Source organism: Copadichromis virginalis, linkage group LG22, assembly GCF_057382275.1.
Source record: "Copadichromis virginalis isolate Kocher_CV1m ecotype Utaka linkage group LG22, C_Virginalis_male_GT1.1, whole genome shotgun sequence".
Taxonomy (NCBI): domain Eukaryota; kingdom Metazoa; phylum Chordata; class Actinopteri; order Cichliformes; family Cichlidae; genus Copadichromis; species Copadichromis virginalis.
In genome coordinates this window covers 18,978,888-19,002,403 of record NC_140638.1, presented here as the reverse complement: position 1 = coordinate 19,002,403, position 23,516 = coordinate 18,978,888, and the positions used below count along the sequence as shown (strand labels likewise).

The 23,516-nt window shown below is 40.8% G+C and overlaps 1 protein-coding gene across 2 annotated transcripts; it reads right to left on the bottom strand.

Annotated features, from left to right (window-relative positions):
• Window positions 1–3,453: 3,453 nt before the first annotated feature.
• On the bottom strand, window positions 3,454–21,949 carry pdcd6ip (programmed cell death 6 interacting protein). 2 transcript variants are annotated; one of them, XM_085445477.1, is made up of 18 exons: window positions 21,623–21,949; window positions 19,262–19,316; window positions 19,105–19,174; window positions 17,813–17,940; window positions 16,751–16,904; window positions 15,732–15,832; window positions 13,634–13,765; window positions 12,545–12,767; window positions 12,233–12,356; window positions 10,412–10,589; window positions 6,894–7,005; window positions 6,520–6,689; window positions 5,913–6,161; window positions 5,588–5,722; window positions 5,363–5,457; window positions 5,125–5,260; window positions 4,845–5,035; window positions 3,454–4,472 (listed from the first exon to the last, which is right to left on the bottom strand). In XM_085445477.1, exons 1-18 carry the CDS (start codon window positions 21,826–21,828, stop codon window positions 4,286–4,288), a joined length of 2,646 nt encoding a protein of 881 aa, XP_085301603.1. In that variant the 5' UTR covers window positions 21,829–21,949; the 3' UTR covers window positions 3,454–4,285. The 2 variants fall into 2 exon arrangements, with proteins under 2 accessions (XP_085301603.1, XP_085301604.1); XM_085445478.1 differs by having other exon boundaries at window positions 13,634–13,750.
• Window positions 21,950–23,516: the final 1,567 nt, after the last annotated feature.

Sequence of the window (23,516 nt, the reverse complement as noted above, 5' to 3'; positions counted from 1 at the left end):
TCACTATTTATGGGGTAAAACTGTGGAATAGTTTTACTATAGATCTACAGCAATGCTCAGGAATTAGTAAGTTCATGAAAATACTTCGAAAACTGATTTTGGAAGAATATGATACCGATAAAGATGATCACCCATTGTATGTATAAAAATATCAAATTATATCCAAATTATATCAGTCACGGTAGCCAAGTTTATATAGGTTCTCCTCGTGTATCGTGTGAAGTATGTGATGATGGGAATTAGGTGAATTATGTGGGATCAATAAGATGTTGAGCAGGGGTAGGAATTAATAAGTATGTTCATACTTCTTCCTACTCCTTTTCAGACCAAACATTGTTACATTATGTCAGACGATTTTGTTTTATTTCATTATATATTTTTTGTTTATCTGAACACATACGTGTGTGTGTGTGTATATCTACATATATATTCGTATCTGTAAATGAAAATATATGTAGTGTGTATATATTGTTTTTTGTTTTATATGTCTGAAACAAATAAAGATACAATACAATACAATACAATACAATACAATCCTGATAAACTTTTCCCACGAGGAACTGAGCAAGCAGGTCAAAAATTCCAAAGGAAAGTGTTGCCGGAATAATTCTGTGTGTTATTTTTCCATTTATCCAAGACATAAAAATGTTTTTCCTTGCAGCGTGTGGAGGCAAACCAGTTAAAAGGAAAAGGACCATTGTGTCAACATTCCTGCTGCTAAATTTAGAAGCACATAAAAAAATGTGCTGCAGGAAGCATGCAGGTGTTTTTACTGAGAAACCCCTGCTGCTGATTTTGTATATTGTGATGAATGCCTAAAGCTTGCGTGTGGTTCTAATGTCAGTTCTAATGTAATTTGTGTAGATCTTTATCTCAGTGGAACTTCCAAGCAAACATCCAATTTTGTTACATTTTTGGGATTTTTTCCATGTTGGACAGTTTTTAGAGCTTGACACAGTCACTGTGAACTCACACTCATTAGGCAGGTGAGGAAAAAATGCTGTAAACAAACAATGCTTTCCAAAATGGAAGTGTTAATCATTTATTTTCACCAATCAACAAAATGCAGTGAATGAATAAAAGAGAAATGTAAGTCGAGTCAATATTTGGTGTGACCACCCTTTGCCTTCAAAATAGCATCAATTCTTCTAGGTACACTTGCACACTGTTTTTGAAAGAAATCGGTTGGTAGGTTGTTCCAAACATCTTGAAGAACTAACCACAGATCTTCGGTGGATGTAGCATCCTTCTGTCTCTTCATCTAATCCAAGACACACGCGATGATGTTGAGATCAGGGCTCTGTGGGGCCATACCATCACTTCCAGTACTTCTCGTTCTTCTTTACGCTGAAGATAGTTCCTAATGACTTTGGCCGTGTGTTTGAGTTTGTTGTCCTGCTGCAGAATATTTTTATTTGGGGCCAATAAACAGTCATTTATATTTCTGAAAGTGTTCTTTGTTTACAGCATTTTTTTCCACAGGTGCCTAAAACTTTTGCACAGCACTGTATGTATTTCTATCTCTAAATATGGTTGATAGAAAAGTTCCTGATTTTTCACTGTCATTTAAATGTTTATCTGGTAATTACTTTGGTGTAGTATAAAAGGACATAAGGCTGGTCTTTATCATGTCTTTTATATAATAATTATGCCCTCCTTAACATTTTTCAAAGCAGTCCATTGAGGCAGGTTGGAGTCCTTGCTGAGCCTATTTTGGCGCCTGGGCCTTATGTTTGACACCCTTTCCATAAACCCTAGAGATGCTTGTGTGGCAAAATCCCAGTATATCAGCAGCCACGTTCAGTCACTTAATCCCTTTTCCTTCCTCATTCTGAAGCTCGGTTTGAACTCCAGCAGGTCGTCGTGTCCGTGCCTTCGTGCCTAAACGCTCCGAGCTGCTGCCGAGTTAAATAAGTATGCCTGGTAAGTGGCTGGTTAGTGTACGAGCTTCAGCTCTATATTCCATTATTTTATTAAACTGAAACACTCTTTACATAAACCCTAGGACAAATGAAAAATTGCCCCAAATCCCCCGTTTGGGTATCTCTGCGCAGCAATTCCTCTAATCGAGTATTTCTTTGCAATTATCAACATCATAGCCAAAGAAAAGTCTCGGTTCAGCCTTATTACCGACAAACACATGGTGAGGAGGAGAGCAAAGCGATGAGAGAAAGAGAGAGAGAAGAGTGGGGGAGTAAGAATAGTGTGAACACCAATATGGCTGAGTGCGGAGTTTGGGAGCCATTAGGCAGAAGGTAATTAATACCTGTCACTGCAGTGCTCTGTTCGCTGCCTTTATTCTGTTTCAGACCAATTAAAATATGACACTCCTCCGGTGGAGAACGCCTTGTTAAAATTAAACGGCAGAGACGCACAGACACCTTTGATAAACACATCCAGAGCTACAATTGGCTTTGGCAGCAGCGGCGGCAGAGCCATGCTGTATAGATATACACAGAGAGAAAAACATGGCAGTGTGTATGTGTTGTGTCACTTCCAGTAGGAGATGCGAGCTGTTAGATCTGATTAAAACTGTGTTTCCTTGTGAGTCTCACTCCAAAGCGCGAGCGCGCACACTGACGTAATCTTGCGAGACGTTTATGAGCCAGGAGATACTGACCGGTGTAGATAACTCACTGCCAGCGATTCGCAGCTCGGACAGCAAGGACAGACGAATGGTAAGCAAAAACAGATGAGCCAGGGGAGCGAGGAAATGCCAGGTGGTGTACAAAAATATTATTTAGAAAAAGAGAAAACGCTTAAGAGCAAAGCAAAAAAATCTGATAAGAAGGAAAACAAAGGATGGGAAGAGCACAGAGGGAAACTTAAGTGAAATATGGTGGGGTTTTTTTTTTTTTAAAGAGTTGTGGTGGTAGGAACCCGAGAAGACAGATTAGACAGAAGAGAGGAGAAAATGGAGAGAGAGGTGGAGTGATGGATGTAGGCAGGGGACCAGCAGCTCTCTGCCAACATCTCCATGCATCCTTCCAGACATCACACTGCGCTGCCATCTGCCTCCCTGACACACACACAAACGCGCGCGCGCACACACGGGGAGGAGATATGCGAAATCATTAGCGTCTCCTGACACTGAATAAATATCTCGGGATGAAATCTGTCTATGGAGAAATCACCTGCGGGGAAATATGATTGGATGAGATCACGACCTCCACTGGAACGTAATTTGCATGTCATCTAAATGGGATCTGCCCCCAGTGCTCGGGGGTCAAAAAGCATCCGATTAGTTGGATGGGACAAGTCAATCTCTGATTGGCTGACAGAAACAACAACGGCAGGTAGTGCTGCTTCACACCCCCTCCTCCCCCTCCCCTGTGAACTGCAGGACTGCCCTCTTCTGGCTGCTTTACAAACCTCCACAGTTTAAGGAGAGGAAAAAATAAATAAATCAATAAATAAAAGACATCTGAAACACATAAAGACAAACAAATGGCGTCTAGTTGCTGTTGTTTTTAATCTCAAAGGTGATGGATAAAAACAAAAACACAAAGAGCAGGAGTGGCGCACACAGAGTGTCTCGGTTAATCACATACAGAGTCTTATTTATACATATATTTATATAGCAGAGCCATTTCTCCCACTTGTACAGCCTCTTGATTGTAACACGGAAATAAACCCACATTCCCGGGGTGAGAGAGCGAGAGGAAAGAGTGAAAGAGAAACAAAAACAGTCATCTACATTAGAAAACCTACCGGCCATTCGTTTTTCTCTTGTTGTTTTTTTTATAGATTTATACATCAGAGAAGCATCAGTATTCATTACAAAAATAGTAATATAGTTAATATAGATGCGCTGGGAGATTTGATTGAGTCAATACAGATGCACAGTCTCCAGCGAGGAAATGAAGAGCCGCTCTGTGCGCCTCGATGAGTGTTGTTACAGCAGTCCACCTCAGTCAAAGAGTCAGTTATCATCGGAAAGAGGTTAAGGGTTTAATTTAATCAACAAAACTTTTAGAAAATGAGTACATAAAAAAATAAAGAGGAGGAGGAGGTGTTAGTGCACTGATGAAAGCTGAAACAGTTTTAGGGAAAAGTGCTGCCAGGATCCAGAAAAACATGCGCTTAACAAAAAGAAAGATGAGTTACAGAAAAGTGTTAAAGGCTTTTCAGCAGCTCCACCTTCACACAGCTGCTGTCAGGAGGAGAAAAAGTGTAAGACGAGTGGAGGAGCCCATGGGATTGAAGTGTTATTGCTGGGGATGTTTGTTTGTTTGTTTTTAAATTTGGTGTTAACATGTGAGGAATACGGGGATGAAGAGGGGAGTTATTGCTGAGGGTAGTAGGGCTGTTGCTGAGGGGGTTGTTGGGGGTAGCCTGGGTAGGGCTGTCCTGCTGGAGCAGTTCCTGGGTATCCTCCCTGACCCGGAGTCTGGTAGGGCATGTAGGGCATGTTGGGCATGTTGTACTGGCTGTAAGCATAAGGATTGTAGCCCATAGGCATCTGGTAGTACCTGCAGGGAAAAGACAACAGACGAGACAAACTTCAAACATTGTATAATCAAAACACTTCAGAGTCAAAGGTTGCAGACTTCATTTAAAAGTTATAATGAAGCAAGTAACGCCCTCTTCTAGCATCAGTATACAGAGCTAGAACTGAGTTTGGGTTTAATGGCATTTGCAGCTGGTAAAATTAAAGACCATCTATAGATTTTTAATTGCTCCATGTTTACTGAGAAGATATTTCATGCACCAATGAGAATGCGAACCGGTCAACCTGCAGCAGTTTTTTTTTTGTCACTTTAAGGACCAAATGAGGTGCTCAGATCTGAGAAATCCACTGGAAAAAAAAACAAAAAACAGAGAAGACAGATTTGAAAACTGACCCAGGGTAGCCTTGGTAGGTGGGGTAAGGTGGTCCCTGGGCCTGGGGTGCCATGGGTGGTGGGTTGTTAGTGGGAGCGGCAGCAGGTTGTGAGCTGGCGGGTGTGGTGGAGGCTGCCTGAGGGATCACGCTTGGTGGAGGTGGCCTGGCTGGGGGCTGGGGCTTTGACTCGGGTTGTTGAGGCTGCACAGGCTGGAAGACGTAGAGGGAGAGAACAGAAAGATGAGCACACGACTGACAGATGTTGATAATATTCAATGCTGGGCTGAGTATCCGCTTACAAAAACGGTTCTGGGTGCAGGGGTAGGTCCAGGAGCCGGGGCGGCGGGGCCGGAGGGGGCAGCGGGAGTGCTCTGATAGGCGGGAACGTTGAAGGCTGGAGCGCTGGGCTCTCGAGCGATGCTCTGCTGCAGGTCCCTGAGAGCAAAAATCGAACATCACAAATAAAATAAAACAGAACCCAACTGCAAAAACAGTCTTCCTTCTTGGCCAGCTTGGAATGACCGTGCGGGTACGTACTTGAGGAGTTCATCGCGCTCCGTCTTACGGGCAAAAACGATGTCGCTGCATTTGTTCTGGAACTTGAGCAGGATTTCTGTCAGGTCGTTGTAGAACTGAGCGGGGAGAAACAAACAGGGACAAAAATAACTAACCCGGTTTGGGACGCACAAAAGTAGAGCACATCTGACAAAAGATATGCATCGCTGCGGCACGGCTGGTCCCGCTGTTCTGCCGAGCACGTACCTTGGTGCCCTCGCGCAGGTTGTTGCTGATCTCCATGTAGCTGTCGTGGGCCGAGGCCAGCTTCTTGAGGACCTCCTCCCTCTGGTTGGAGTCTGCGTTGGACTGCTTCAGGCTGCTGAACTCCTGGTGGGACGTCTGGAAGCAGATCGCAGGTCGAGAGGACGGTTAACCTCCGACTCCTTTTATTATGTATGCACTTTATGTCCATCTATACATTCTTTTAATCCGATACAGTTAAAGCATCATTCCCGTGAGGGAATTCTGACCCAATTTAAGCAATAAACACACATAAAACCCGCACACTTCCCACCAAAGCTGCCTGTACCTGAACTTTCCCCAGCAGCTCTTCCTGTGTGCGGAGGCTGGCCTGCACTCGCTGGTTGTAGCTGCCGTACAGCTGGTCGAGCTGGCCCAGCGACAGCTGCTCCTCATTGATTGCTCCATCCTGAGCCAGCGCCGTCAGGAAGGTGGTGGACATGTCAAAGGTCACGGACTTGATCTCTCCCTCGATAGTCTCCCTCTCTTTCTTTACCTCCTCCAGCTGAGCGAGCAGAGAGCGCAGCACGTTCACTACCTACAGGGGAAGGTAGACACATGACTTTTCCACAGTCCGACATTAACCTCTCACCCTCGTTACAGTGAGTCCAGCAGCTGGAGAGAGGTGCAGTTCTTTCAGTTCTGCTTGCTTAGTTATTTGAGCTCCCCAGTGAAACACAACACAGTATCAGCAAAAAAAAAAAAAGAAAAGAAAAGAAAAAGGGAGGCAGTGAGGGGAGGAGGTAAAGGGCCATAAGGAACACAATGTCCACCGGGGGTTTCTGTGCAGCAGGAGTCGACGTTTATGGGACACACACATAAAAAAAAAAAAAAAAAAAAAAGCACATTCCCAATATTTAAGCTCACAAACAAAGATGTAAAGATGTCAGACAGACCTCGCTGCCCTGTAGTGTCTTGGTCGGGTTGGCAGAGGGGATGGCGGCGTTGAGCTCGTTCTCTGGTTTACACAGCAGGGCGATCATGTCACAGTGGGTGTTGTAGCGGTCCCTCACCACCTGGTCGGCCTGCACTGCCTTGTCCAAGATGTTGCGGAAGTTAGCGCCCTCTGTGTAGGGAGAGGATTAGAGGGACTAAGAGAGGGCTTTTTACAGCGCATAAACTTGCACGACAAGTTTGTGTCCAATAAATTAGGAATTTCCTGTTGTTCTTTTGCAGCGCGCTCAGTGTGTAATGGCCCCAATAAATAAATTTTTTTTAAAAAGCGCCCAACACCAACAACAAATGAGAGCAACAATCTTCCTTGGCATACCGCTTCGAAGGGGCTTGTAGAGGTCTCCAGAGGGAGTTCTGCTCCAGCGCTGGCTGAACTTGGTCCTCAGCTCGTTGTCGGTCGTCTCTTCATTGTCCAGCATCTTCAGAGACTAAAGGACGAGAACACAAAGACGCTGAGAGGACAAAAACACCACCGATACACATCGATTAGCACAAAAGTGCTGTACATCTAAAATAATGAGAGGACATAACACCAGCATAAGATAACAGAGTTTAAAGACACATAAAATGAGGAAACCCGAGTAAGAAATGATACAAAAAAGTAATCAGAACCGATTCTAAAGGTGGGTTTTCAAACGGGTTTGAATATGTATCATGTTGGGGAGGTCCTGATGACACATGAGGAATCTGTTAGACTATTTGGATATTCTTATTATTGTTATTATAATGTCAGGATACGGAAAAATTGCTTATACAGCTGGTGAGATCCTGTCATTGTGGCATGTGTTTTAACAGCTTTTTTGTAAATGTGGGACCGGAGCTGGCTACAACAATTCCAAAAAGTAATCACAGCGAAATGTCACTGATAGAAATAAATTCAAAGACTATATTCTTGTCGGGAGTTACTGAATTAGATATTTTAGATGTAGTTAACAACTGTAAGAACAAGACCTCTACTGATTGTTTTGGTATAGATATGACATTAGTTAAACGAATCATACATAGCATTGCCAGACCTCTAGCTTATATATGTAATTTATCATTTCAAACGGGGAAATGCCCAAAGAAAATGAAAATAGCTAAAGTTATACCCATATATAAAAGTGGAAACAAACACATCTTCACTAACTATCGACCAGTGTCCCTGCTCCCGCAGTTTTCTAAAATATTAGAAAAACTTTATAATAATAGACTAGGTAAATTTATTGACAAACATAAACTAATCAATGAAAGTCAGTACGGATTTAGGACAGGAAGGTCAACTTCAATGGCTATCATTGATGCAATAGAAGAGATAACCAACAGTCTGGATAGAAAAAGACATGCAGCAGGGATATTTATTGACTTGAAGAAAGCATTTGATACGATTAATCATAGCAGATTATTTAAAAAATTAGACAGATATGGTATTAGGGGAGTGGCCTTGAAATGGATCCAAAGTTATTTGACTGAGAGACAGCAGTATGTGAAGATGGGCGAATTTGAATCGGGGTATTTGGGCATTAGCTGTGGAGTGCCACAAGGATCAGTTCTGGGACCAACTCTATTTAACCTTTATATAAACGACATATTTAATGTATCAAAGTTATTAAAATTAGTTATATTTGCTGACGACACCAATATTTTTTATTCTAACGACGACCATAGTGACCTAGTACTTAACATTAACAACGAGTTAAGGAAATTAAAAATATGGATGGATGTTAACAAATTATCTATAAATTTGAGTAAAACCAAGGTAATGTTCTTTGGGAATTACAATGTAAATGAAGATACTGTAATAAAAATAGATGGTGTAGTCATAGACGTAGTATCAGAAATAAAATTCTTGGGAGTAATGATTGATAGCAAATTATGCTGGAAATCACACATCAGACATATACAAAATAAAGTGTCCAAAAGTATCTCAATCATAAATAGAGCCAAGTTCTTCTTAAACTGCCATGCAATGTTTTTGTTATACTGTGTACTAGTCCTACCATACTTGACTTATTGTGTAGAGGTGTGGGGCAATAATTACAAAAGTTCTCTGCATCACCTGGCTATACTACAAAAATGTGCTATAAGAATAATGTATTCTTTGGGTTTAATGGTAGGATAAAGGTAGGATATTATAGTCACACTAATATTTTGTTTTTGCAGTCAAAACTATTAAAATTGATTGATTTAGTTGAATTCTCGACTGCTCAACTCCTATATAAGGCAAATAAGGGTATACTGCCAGAAAATATCCAAAAGCTCTTTACACATAAAGAAGGAGGTTACAATTTGAGGGGATGTAGTAACTTTAAAAGGCAGATAGTTAGAACTACCAGGAAAAGTTTGTGTGTGTCTGTGTGTGGAGTGAAACTTTGGAACAGAATGGATGTAGAGCTCAAGCAATGTCCAAATATTCATCTGTTTAAATCGAGGTACAAAAAATGTATATTGTCAAGGTACAAAGAGGAATCGAGTGTGTGATTGTTTATCGATGATAGTAAATAATAATATATTCTTTGTATTATTTCTTTCTTTTTTCTTTGTTTATATATAGAATGTTAACAACAAATACTTATATAAACAATTATTTTGTAGAGTTGAAATGGACACTGTTGATTATTGTCTTACGCTGTTGTTATTACTGTTATCTCCATTATTAGGAAACAGTAGACCAGAATTAATTCTTAAAAGTAAAATTGATGAAGTTACAACTATACAATGGAAGCAAACTTCATTGATATTTTCATAGCTAAAATATAAATAATATACGGAGAGGATGTAATGACCATGATGGTGATGACTGTGATATTCAGCGATGGTAACAAAGACTGTATTATTGATGCTAAATATTTACACTACTGTATGTCGTAATTATGACAATGCGATAATTTTATAACCGTAATTGTATGTCACAAATATTTAAATGTACTGCGCAACTACAAAATTTAAAACTCAGATAAGATTGTAGGGGTGGGAGTTAAAAAGCTTGTCTTCATCCCACTCCTTTTCGAGCTAAACTTGTTTTTTCTTTTTTTGTGTAATTGTACATTACAATAACTTTATTATTTGGTTGCTCGAATAAAAGACATTCATTCATTCATTCATTCATGTGTTTTCAGAAACTGCCACACTTGAGACACACGAAGCAGCGATTATTACATCAGTGATTATAAACTTTGCTCGTCCATATTTGTTTGCCTCGTGTACTTTTTAATGATCACTCAACATGCATGTTAAATAAAAAAAACTGAAACTGCAGTTTAATTAAAAATAAAAACTCAATATATAAAAAATTAAAATCTCAAATAATAGTCATTTTTTGGCAAGCTCAATTGTATTTTCGTCTTTTTTTTTTTTTTTTTACCTCCTTTTAGTCTCATTAATGACTACTTTTTAGGAAAATTAGGGCATTTCAGTTTGGACTTTTCAACTCTGCCAACAAACTTGGAGGCAGATTGTGCTTTATGTTTTCCCTCCCATCTGTTTATTTGTTTGTCAGCATGATGTTTAAAAAATGGGTTGGCTGAAGCCGGTGGACAGACAGTCCTTGGCCCAACGATCAGTGGATTAGATTCCTGTGATGATGCGGATCTGGGATTTCCGCCACTAGGAACGATTAAGAGTTTTTTTTAGCATTAATACGCTCTTCTGGTAATAATGGTGGTAGTAAACTCCAACATTCGCGGCGTCCAAGCCAGGATTCATATGCTACGTTTTGAAGAAAGCAAAGCCATATGACGAACAAGCTGTTGGCAGCCTGTTGTTCTAAAAGCGGCTTCTTCGCTTTGTTAAACAGATTTTGGGGTCGCTGCGAGCAGGAAGGTCAGAGGGCACGTGTCTGCTCGCGTCACCGACCTCATCCAGGATCTCTCTGTTGCGGGTCAACAGCTCGGGCAGGTCTTTGATGAGCTGCTCGATGCTCTGCAGTCCTCCGTGCTGCACGACGTTCCTGGCCTTCTCAGCAATGGATTGTGGGATGGAGTCTCCTGACAGATCCTCCAGAGCAGCTGGCAGGTTTAGAGACGCCAACACCCTGATGGAGAAACGCATCATCTGTCAGTTATTACGGCTGCTTGAACATTAATTTGTAGCTCGTCAGCACGGAGCTCATTAAAAACAGCTTTTACAAAGTTTACTTGACGAAAACGAGTTAAAGTAAATATTTTCATTTTACTGCTTTAATTGAATGACAATGCACTCATGTTGACGTCGTTGGCTCAAATTTCTAATAAAGATCTTCAAACGATGTGCTGAGAGCGCCGCACTGACGACACGAGTGCTTTTATCGACACGTTAATGGTACCTGATGCTCCCTCATGTTATGAATTATTAAATTTATTTACAGAAGCACTTACTGACATGTTAACAGGAAGACACAGAGTGGTTTACACAAACAGCAACTCATATGAGAGTTTCCACATAAACTCAGATGGTGAAGTCGTTCTTTTTACGTTACACAGAGCAGGACATCTTCCAAGAAATACTCCTGCATCAGAACACATGGTCACCACTGCTCTCACACGGGCCTGATGTGATGTCATGCAAACTTTGAGAGACATGACAGGCAGAATCCCGAATAGAAATCTTTGAATCTTCACCATCTTTAACACACGAGCCAATCGTGTCGTCACACTCTCATTCATAGTAGTTTGTAGGCTGCCTTCTTTCAGCTGCTCCCTTTAGTTGTCGTCCCCATCTCACCCATTCCCAGCATCCTCCTCTGTTCTCCTTCACTACATCCATGAACCTTCTCTGTGGTCTTCCTCTTCTCCTTCTGCCTGACTTTGTCTCCAGATCTTGCTCACTCTCAGCATCTCCAGCTCCGCCTCCTGTCTTTTTGTTAGCACCACCGTATCTAAGCCGTACATTGTGTACTATCCTAGATGTTTCCTTTTGCTGTGTGTAGTAAAGATGTAGGTAAGTGTACTTTTTACACACCCATAACATGAATTAGGATTTCTTATGGTGCTCTGGTGGATAGGGGAAAGGCAAGTATGGTGGTGTTGCCTCACAGCAAGAAGATCCAGGGTCCTCTCGCCCTACGGTAGCTGATATAAGCTCCAGCAACCCTGACCTGGATAAGCGGAAGAAACTGAATGGTTGGCTCTGATTGGAGAAGCCACGTTGATCACGTTGCAGAAGCCATAATGGATGTGTTTTTTCTTTTTTTGTTTGTTTTGTGTGCGCAGTAAAAGTTACTTATGGGGAAAAAAGACCAGCTTCACCCGTGAGTCTATATATGCAGTTTTCAATGAAAACCAGAACATCAACATAATAGCTCATTCAGCTCATCCTGTGATCCATCACAGTTCACAGGTTCTTGTATTAAAGTCAGAAAGAAAGTGCACAAACTAATAAGAATTCAAATCCGCTGAGCAGTCACCGAGGCTCACAGTCAGTCATATCTAGGACAAACAGTCTCATTCACTCAAATCTCACCAATACTCCAGGAGGAGCAGCAACTCTCATATTTCATTTAGATGGAGGCTTTAAAATTACTGCCACAATCATTGCCCCAAAGTGATGAGGCTTTCTTTAATATCATAAACCTTGTTTGCAGTAGCAAACTGGCTGATAATTCAGGTTCTCGCATAAAGCCCCACATATGATGGCGGAGAATCGCTCAGAGCTGGAGCTCATGTGAGCATATAGCTTTACAGACACAGCACAGCATACCCGTTGCAGAGATTAGTCGCCTCCCTCATGGTTCCCACCAGTCTGTTAACAGTCTCGGCCTTCCTCTGGCTGTAAATGCTCATGGACTGCTGCACGGCCATGGGAACCATCTTCTCAAACAAGTCTGAAGTGAAAAGATTGAGACAGGCAAATGGTTTTAAACAAAAAAAATAAATCAGTTTTCAGATCAGCTGAGCATCATTCTCAGCACAGTTTCTTTTAGATTTTTTATCATTTTCACTTTTATCTTTTTATTAACTTTCATCAGATTATTTCATCATGTCAGTATGGAGGTGTGTCCGCGGTTTGTACCTGAAAATTTCTGACTGAGTGGGGGTGTGATGGCGGCTGGTTTGACCAGCGCTGCTTTGCCGATTTGCTCGAGGTCTTTGACTTCAGGCACCCGGTCGTGGTAGATAAAGTCGTTGTCTTTCTTAGCTGCTGTGAGGGATCGGTTGATCTTGTCTGTCAGATCCTTAACGCTCACGTACTCGTCGTAACGAGACGCCACAGTCTTAACCAGCTCTGCTGCGTGCTGGATTGATCAAATAAGGGAGGAAAAGTTGTGGAGAAGCATTTAAAAAAAACAACAACAAATATATATATAGGGATGGGTACCGGTGTCCGGTGCCATTTGACATAAACGGTAGTAACCAGACCGAAAAGCAGCGCACATTTCGGTGCTTTATTTCGGTGCTTTTTTTTCCTGAGCTGTGGTACACTTCTAGCCAATCATTTTACGTTTCCGAGGATAGTAGGCGGGGCCAGGTACGTACGTTCTTTTATGCAGAGCTACAGATTAAAAATGCCCAAGGAGGACCAGTCAAAGTCTGGCTGTACTTCACAGCAAAAGATGCAAACTCAGCAGCAACAAGTGCTTTAAGCTGATACTGTGATACTGTCAAAGGAGGTAACAGGTAACACCTGGCGACGCATAGCATTTTTTTCAAAAGCCCAGAAATGCGCCGTATTTGATAGCTTGCTGCGAGACCTCACACCGTGCACATCTACTGCGGGTGGGTTGCCTGTTATCGGACCCGGAGCAATATCCCCCAAAAACCCGAAGAGAGTCCTGGCCCCTAGCCCTGCCAGTGTAGCAGAAATGATGACGGATGATGATGGCAGCAGCAGCCGTTCTCTATATATACACACACATATCTATATATATATCTATATCTATATATATCTATATATCTATATCTATATATATATATATATATATTTATACATACACACACACACATATACATATACACACACACACACATATACATATACACACACACACACATATACACATATACACACACACACACACACACACACACACATATATACACACAATATTATTATATTTTTTGTTTTTCTAAAGGGCTGTAAAGCGAGGGGAAACCTGTGTACCTGCAGACGAGCAATCTCCTCCCCGAACCTCTTCTTCTGCTTGGCCAGGACACTCTGATGCAGCTCGGCATTGGCTTGCATGATGCAGTGCTTAGCTGCAAGCACCGGAAGCACTTCCTGAAAATAAAAATACTGACGAGGGAGCGGCAACCACAGAGCAACACGCAGGCATGCAGACATATATAAAAACACACGCACATACACGCACAGTGGCAACGCAAACCATAAGATGGCAGGCGCACATCAGCGAGGTAAAAAATAAATAAATAAAAAAAATAAAAAAATCAAATTAAATAAATACAAAAATAAATTTAAAAAAAAATCAAAAATCAAAAATCAAAAATCACAGAAGCCAGTGACAGACAGGGGTGACAGAGAGGCGTGCAAACACAACACAAGCGCGCACGCACAGACACGACCAGGGCAAACGCCAGCACCACGGCGAGGGATGCAGAAAGAAAGGAAGACAACGAGAGAGAGAAACAGAACAGGCCATGAGTGTTTTAACCTTCCAGAAAAAGCTGCTTCATCAAACATCCCAAAACCAGGTGTGTGTGTGTAGTGTAGAATGGGTCCACTGTCAAGCTTTTTAAAATGTTTTTTTATTATTACCTGGCAAGTTTTCATACTTTTAGCAATACAGCTCCTACTACTAATATATACAGAGGCAACTGAGGGAAAGAGTTAAGTCAACTTCCTCCTGATTGGCTGCCCCTTGCAAACAGAAGCTTTTATCAGCAGGCGAGTGGGACAGCTGTGCTCACATATTAAGCATGACTGAGCTGTCTGAATCCTGAATCATGTCCTCATTTTTCAAATCTCTGGCCATGTTTAATATGAGTGTTACGGCTCAGCGGGGTCTGGAGTGATTTTCGTCCAGTAGGTGTTTTCTCCTCTCGCGTACTTTAGGTACTGACCTTGGCAGCTGGCCACAGTCAGCAATTAGGACAGGTAGGTCAGGGAGGGGAGCGCAGTTGTCCTTGCAGTGCAGTGACTTTGTGTTTTAGCTCAGAGGGAGAGGAGGGTTTAACTTACTCTGTTTTGTTATGTTCCTTCTTTTGATGGTGATCATGACTCGTCTGTCTCTTAGTTTAATTAATAATTATTATTTTTAAAAATCTTTATTCTGCTCCTTTTTTCCCCCAACCCAGAAACTTTACGTCCCCATATCCTCTGGACTTTTAGGTGAACGTAGCTATGAGGACAAACTGCTGTAACAGCATATATGAAGCTACTTTCTCGTCACACTTTATTTCCTCGTCACAAGAGCGAGGCATAATTAGTGACTTTTAAATAGTCCCAGATTTGTCCTATCAGAGACATCTAAAGATTTTTATTTATCAACAATAAAATATGGAGAAATAAAATCTCAGTAGAAGCTGAAAGCAAGTCTCGTTTTATACAATTAACTAACAAAATATTAACAGATTATGTTTTTTGTTGGCTGACAAATTGATTGATAAATCCTTTCAGCTTTAAGGTATGCAGATGGAGAATTTTGCGTTTTTATTGTAAGAAAAAATATTTTTCAATGAGCTATAATTTATATTTGTACAGTTTATATCAAACATCATCATTTCTAACACGTCACAGCTGTTACATTTAGACATGTGGAAATTCCCACATTTAAATACTTCAGTTATAACTTATAACAGCTGCCCTTTTCTCTGTTTCGATCTGCTTAACTCCAAAATATTAAACGTGCAGCGTGGACCTCTGTTAATGTGTGTGTGTCTATGTGTGGTTGCATCATTTAAATTGTTAGTAACTACTTTAAGATGTCTTTGATTAAACAGAGAGAAACCAATCAGAAAGAACAAAGGTCAATATGTAGTTGAGTATTAATCAACCAGTCACAGTGAAAACAGGATGGAAACAGAAAAATGACAACAGAAAGGGTGTAAATGGGACAGTCCCACAACCCGAGTATATTTCCCACATAAACACAAAACAATACACACAACCAGACACACTCTAAAGCATTAAGAGTCCACGCTCTGCATGTCTGCACCCCGCCGAGCACATGGCTGACCGTGGATGTGTGGCTTTCCATCTCGTGGTTAATGTGTAACTTTGTGTGTGTGTGTTCTTCATATACCTTGGGGAGGTTGTCCTTATACTGACACTGCTTGAAGGCATCTCCGTAGAAGTCTGCCGCCTGATTGGCCAGCTTAGCGATGACAGCGTCTTTCATCTTATCTACATGGTGAACAAGAGCCTTTTAAAAGGATGCACCAGGCAAAGACAAACACGTGAAAAGACTCCAGATAACAAGCTGCTTTACTCAAAATCACACATTAACCCTCGACCACTAACGCCGGTAGTCTGACAGTCCCAGGAAAGGATGGACCAAAGAACCAATTCCCACTTCCATTATTTATTTATTTTTAAGATTTGTTTTTTAATTATCACCAAATTCTTCACCAATTTTAGAAACTTGGAGTGTGCTTGTGATGCTTTTTTCCATTTTATGAGATTTACTTTAACATAATTTGATGGGAAGTATTTTTTCTCGGTATATCCAGTAAAACAGACCCAACGTTATTGATAATGATGCTGGTTGGTTGCTTTGGTCAAACTCTAAAGTGGTTCTCTGAGTGGTTTTCAGAGCTGACTGCTTCCACTACATTAAAACATCACAGCAATACATGTTAGAAAAGTAATCTACAACAAAATTACACAACTTCTCAGCAGATGAGTTTTTGTTTTTTTATATAAGAACCTATTTTATAATGTAATCTTTAAAACTCCAACACACAAACTGTGCAGACAGAATGGGGACAGAAGCTGAGAGTAACTGGGACCTAAACTGCTCCCATCAGCACTGGAAATTAATCTTGAGACCAAAAAAAAACAAAAAACTGCTTAAGTGGGTAATTAAAGATGATATATAATTAATTAAAGTACAATACTTCATTTTATTTGTAACATAAGCTTCTGTGAAAATGTTAACTTGCAAGATGGCCCACAGAGTAAAACTCTTAAGCAGTAGTAGAAGTGTCATGCACTTTTTAAAAGTATTCAAAGGGGCTTAAAATAGAGTCTGTGTTTTAAATAAATGATCATCAAAATGCACTGAAAGGCTTAGTCATGTCTTCAGGGTCAGGGCTTTGGTACCTGAAGTGGCTTTAAGAAAGAAGACCTCCTGGGCCTGGGCCAGCATGATGAGGCTCAGGGTGCCTACAGTCTCAGGGGAGATGTCCATGGTGGGCTCCCTGTTCAGAGCAGACAGCACTGTGTCCTTGATGTGGCCAAACGCCCCGCTGGCCAGCTAAAGGAAGACACCAAGAGGAAAAAAATGAATCCAATCCAAAACTAAAAGAAGATTTTTCCCCAAAAACAGAGCTAACTGTGGCTTTCAGCCAGCTTCCTGGGCCTCAAATGCAGCACCATCAGGTCACATGTTTGATAAGAGCGTCACATGTTAGAAAAGAAATAAAAATACAAATTTGTAAGTCCCGCCTGTTTCTGTCACACTCTGGTCTCGAGCTTGGAGTGAAACATGTCAGATTTGCATTTTGTTTGTTTGTCTGGTTAAACACTCTGCAGGCCTACTCTTTCTGAAGCTTTTCATCCTTCTGGGGAAGCAGATCAATGCAAATATTTATTATCATCAGTGGAAAAGTCAGACTGATGCATTTCACTTCAATTCCTCGAAACCTTAGAAAGATGGGGCTAAACTTCATGAAGTTCATCCTGATAAATTTCTGACAAAGAGGACAAAAATAGACGTACAGCAGAGTAAACCCAAAACAGCTGTAACAGGATGGATCATAAAGGTGCTACAAAGAGCTTTGAACATTTCCTGGCTTCAAACACACAGGCAACCGAAACAGGGGAGAGAAACACTCGGTGCATCTACTCTCTGGAGAACATTTGCACAAACATTTGAATCCTGGAAATTTTACCCCTTATCTAAATTTCAGAAACAAGAAGAATCGACTCAGTTAAAACAAACAAACGAACGAAAAACAACACAAAAACAAACACAAAAATTGAATATTTCTCCATATTTTTGTAAAAGACAGCTTGAGTGAACTGTTTTATGAGAGACAAAGGTATAAATTATCTTTTTTTTTGGTGGGCTCCGGGTTTAGGTTTTGTTTAAGGAGAACTAAATATCATCTAAGTTTTAACAGTGATAGTATACTGTGTGTTACTGTGTGGTAGTACACCCACCTGATAGTATTTGGCAGAGGTCTTCAGTCCCTCGTCATTATCCAGATTCTGCTCTGAGGCGATCTGACTGGCCAGAGCTGCCACGTTGAACAACACACACGTCTTCTCATAGCCCAAACTGGCCAGAGCTGCAACACAAAGGCACAAGAGGGCTCACTCTCAGTTCCACAACATAGTTGAGATTTTCCACTAACCAAATGTGACGCAGCATACAAAAACACGGCCACAATTTTCCTTTATTACTATGTAAAATGTTACTTTTCCTAAAATTTCAAAAGTTCTAGATCAACATGCTTTTATTTGATTGATTTCTATAAATTTTTATCTCCAACATGTCAAACCGTGTTTGTTCTTTGAATTATTGTGGTTTAGTCACAGTGCAAATAGATAAATAGTCATTTACAGTAAGTTTGTAAATTATTAAACTTCTGATAAAAAACACTGCTACACTTATAACAAACTGTTGATTGATCACAGTCACATGACGTTATCGCCACAAGCTTTAAGTGGCCAGTATCACAAAGAGGGAAAATCTCATTGGTCAGGTCGCACCCCTAGGTGTGTGTAGCTGCACTGAGCTGGGGATTTCCCATCCCAGCTGAGAGGTTTGCTCATTACATAGTTCTGAGAGATATTTAGAGACAGCGAAGTTGAGATAACAAGCACTGACAATATTGGAAAGTCCAGATTTTTGTGACTATGTCACTGCTTTTGTTTTTGTCAGGATTCTCTGTCTCTTCTTGCGCTGCATGGGTGAGAAAACTCACAGAGAGGACAAAGTGACATCAGTTTTTTCCCCACTGAATATTGTTTCAGGTTGTTGAAACAGCTGTTTGCATGGATTTACACAAACATCATTCCTTCAAACAGAAACAATCCAATGGTTGAGAACTCCAGCTGATCAATATGACGTATGAGTAACTGTGTGTGCATGTGATTTCCCCTTGCTCTGTTACACAAGAAACACATGTCAGCACCACATACTTCTTTATGAAATCTTTCTAACTCCATATGACATCTTGTTGGGCCTGTTTCGTATGTGCATTGAATTAAAAAGAATTGTTTCTCACTGGGTGTGTTTCATGACTGTGTATGTGAAAGAAAGATGAAAACACAAAGAGACAGGAGGAATAAAAGACAGAACAACAACTACGTACCTCAGGGGCAGAGTTTTAAATTTACAGGAATTAATGTGATATCATTTCCTCCTTTTACAGCCAACTGTTATACACACAATGACATGCACGTGTTCTTACGGAGGTAAAAATACGTGTTAAAAAAGCCAAACTTACCGAGCTTGACGGAGCCACCAAATAGCGATCCTTTATCAAAGGCATCCTTCCATGTGAAGGTTAAGCAGAGCTGCAGAAACAGGAAGAGGCTTTGTGTTTAAGTGCTTTGGCTCTGTAACTAACACACGGTCATGCGTGCTGCAGCTCAATCATTTACCTGGTTTTCAGAAAAGGGGAACTTGGGCTCGACGGCACACAGCTGATCATAATATCTGCAGAGAGTGATGAAACACCACAGATTGAAACTTTGATTTTGTTTATATCTAAATCCAGAAATAACATTTCTCTAAAAAGTACTCAAAGGGACTTCAATTTATGGCAAGTTAGGAAAAAAGTAATGAAGAGACTTTGAAACATAATTGAAATGAACCAGCTGTATAGAGGTAGAGAATGTTATGACATCTGTGGTGTGAGGAAGCTCAGCCATTTCAGAGTCATCTGACAATGACTCAGGAAACAACAACACACACACGCACATACACACACACCTCGGCTCTTTGTCCTATCAGTATCAGCGCCTGTGATATGTGAGCAGTCTATTCTGAGGTATGACATCAGGGAATCCCTTTTACCGATCCTTCAACATTTCTCTCCTGAACTCAAAACACATCAGTAAACACACACTGGCGTTTAAAACAGAACAAACTGCATACAAAGTTTGTATCCTATTCTCTCTCTCCCTCTGTCTCTCACTCACACACGCACACACACACGCACACACCTGAGCAGTGGAAAGGTGAGCCGAGGCGTGCCACCTGGTTAGCTTGAGAGAGAAAGAAAGGTTCCTACGCAAACAATGGTCACCATAGTGACACAATGCTAACATTCAGTGATGGCGGCTTAATCAGTTTCAGCATGCTTCTGATCAGTCCTGAGCAGACTGCTACTAAACCACAGGTCCCACATCACACACAAAAGTCTGTAAGTTAGTTTAACCAACAGATTATTATATTAATCTTTTTCAGACAGAATTATTTTTAAATTGGTTTCTATCAATATTTCCCTCAGAAAACCCAAGAAAACAAAAGAGCATAAACTAGCGCTCACACAGTAAGGAAATTTGTTCACGTTTTTAGAGAGACAGGACAGAAAAAAATACCTGGGCTGACTTTTGATCAATTATTTCCAGTCAGTTATTTAAAATCAAAATCTTAAAATAAACAAACACAAACTTCAATATACCTACCTACACAACAACAAAAGGTTGGGATCACAAATTTGCATACCTGGACACTTACTAAGGTAATATGAGAGGGCTCTATGCATTAAATAAATCACGAGTCATATTAAAAAGGACAAAGTCCGTACCTGTATGTCACCCAGGAATAAGAAACAGGCCTGTTCAAGATATATTCATTGCAGAAGAAAGGCTACACTGAAACTAACCCACTAATATACTTTTGTGCCCTTATTTTGGAAGTTAACTTTAATCTCAGCGGTCATAAGAACACATAGGCTGCAGGTATATAATAACCCATCAAGTTTAAGAAAAGTCACAAATATTAAGCTGATTTTGTCCCCCAAATTGAAGTTTATAAACACATTTATCCCTCTCCCTGGAAAATACAATCTCCCTCTCCCCCCTCCCTCACCACAGCCTGGGGTTCAGGATCATTTGAGTGCCACATCTCTCTCATCCCTCATTAGTGCCATGCCTCATTTATAAGTACCGGTAAGTGTAGTTACACGGGAGGAAAGGCACCAGTTAACAACATAGAGGTGACAAGGACACAGAGGGACTTTGTTTCACAAAAATATATCACATCTATCCTACCAACTTCCTCTATGCAAAGCACTTAACACAGTGACACCATTTATGCTCAGCTTTATGGAGCTCTCAGTGACATCAGCAACTTCTGGCTGACAGGAAAAGGCACGGTCTGGACTCTCTCCCTTTTGTTTTTGCATCTGTAGATGAGCAGACACATACTGAGGCTTTTCTCACCAACACTGCCTCTGTGCTGACAAACGCGTCAAAACTGCCAGTTAGACGTGATTAAGCTGCATTTTGCTATTGCTAACACTCACACCGAAGGCTTCCTTCTCTAGGCATTTGCGACAGGTGTCTGTGTTTTAAGTATAAGTTTGTTTCTTACAACTCAGGTTCTTTTCTCACATTCAGAAAGTTCAAATTCAGTGTTTAAGCTAAATCTAGACAAGGTATAGTTTTCTTTAAGCCACTTTAGCGTAAAGGCCATAGCTATAAGTGTGAACCAGGTCGGCTTTCCATGCCCAATTTACCCTCACAAGCAACTGACAGTTCGGTTAAACCAGCCAGCACATCCCGCCTGTATTCCCCCCGCAGGGAAACTTGGCAGGAGTAACAAATGACTCAGTTATTTCCCTGAGAGCGTCCTCCTAGCATTTTAGCTCGGTGCTAGCAGCTCAAAGCTAACCCCGCTGGGTGCGGCGATGGCCGAGCTAAATCAGCGCCACAGGTGAGACAGCCGTTCGAACAGTTGGCGTTAGTTACATAGCAGGCGGTTCACGTGTTATGAAACAGTGTTTTGTTTTTTACCTGAGTAAAATCTCCAGGGAGCTCTCGTGTTTGTCTAGCGGCCTTCCCAGCGCGCTCTTGCGGAGCTTGTTGAGCTCCTCCACGGCGCGGAGATACTCTCCCTGATCCTCGCTCGCCGGGTAAGTAGACGTTACGAATTTCGACAGCGGTTTCACCAGATCCACTTCGGACGATTTTTTCAACGGGACTGAAATAAACGTCGCCATTTCGGCCCGTGAAAGCGCTTTATTAACTCAGAAAAAACAGATGGGAACAGCGAGCCAGGGACACAAACAAGAACGATCACTTCCTGGATTGTGACAAGCGACGTCAATTACGTAATGGGAAGCGCCGAGGCGCAGCGCGCAGACTCAGTGCCGCTTTACTGAGAAATGAGCACATGGAAAGAGAAGGAGCTTTGATCTTCCTATTTTCCGTGATTGAACTCCGCCAAAACCTGGAGTTTAATCTGCTGTAAATTGCTGACCTATATACTGCCAAATATATCTGAAATTGAAAGCTATCACGTCACTGTCACGAGGTAGAAACTGCAATCAGTGTTTTGTTTATGTTTTTGCCAGTTTCCCTTATATGTATCTTTATATATACAGATATTATAAAATGTTATTTGGCAAAAAGAAAAAAATTAAAACGAGATCTGGCCAAGAAAACAACAGAAACTGAAACAATTATAACATAACAGTTCTAAAAAATATATCATAAGTGGCCAAAGAGCATTAGATTCATTACAATGTGGAACACAGAGTATGTACAATGAAGCAGTCATAAGAATATTTACAAAACAGGTCATTTCTTTATTTTATATATTCCTCCACTGCAAATCCAAATACAGCTTATTTAGCAAAATAAGCAATGATATTCGAAATTTAACAAATAGTATACAAACAGCTGGTTGTTCAGTTTGCCTTGCACAAGGAAGCTGAACAACACCAAAGGACCTAGAAGACCACTGAAGAATTCAAAAGTGGATGATGGCAGAATACTTTCTTTGGTTAAGATAAACAACTTCACAGCATCTGTGTCAAGAGCGACGTACCATTATCAGAAAAAAGCTTCTGAATGTGAAAACAGAGGTGTTTACAACTGATCTCAGCACAGCTATAGTCAGAGGCAGAATACCTGGAGGGGTTGCTGTGCTTTGGGACAAAAAAATAGACCCTGTGATAAAGCCCATTAGACTGGATGTAGACTGGTGTATTGGTATACAATATACACAGAACAATAGTAGTTTTATCATTCTTAATATTTATACTCCCTATGAATCTTGTCAAAATGAGCAAGAATACCTCAGTAGGCTGGCTTTTATTAATGCATTTATTCAAGACAATGATACTTACAGCATATATGTTTTGGGTGATTTTAATGCTGATCTCACAGACAGCAGTTCTCAGTTTGCTGACCACTTAACTCATTTTTGTCAAGTTAATAATCTTATCTTGTCTACCAAAGTGTTACTGTCTGCAGATAGCTATACATACATAAGTGAAGCCTGGCATAGTACATCATGGCTGGACCACTGTATCTGTACAGCTGATGGACATGCAGCTTTAGCAAACATGACTATTAGGTATGAGGTAACTGTGTCAGATCATATACCTTTTGGTTTTACTGTGAATGTGGAACAAATGCCAGCAACAACTGGAAACAATATTGCTAATATTGCTACCAGTGTAAAATTAGACTGGTCAGCTTGTAGTGAAGATGATTTCTTAGCTTATCATAGTAATACCGATATACATCTGAACAACATTTCTTTGCCGAAAGAAGCTATTTTGTGCAAGGATGTCAACTGTAAGAATGCTGTGCATAAACATTTACTCTGCTCCATGTATGATGATATAGTGACTGCTCTGCATGAAAGTGGTACACTGCTTGATAAACAATATAAGCATAA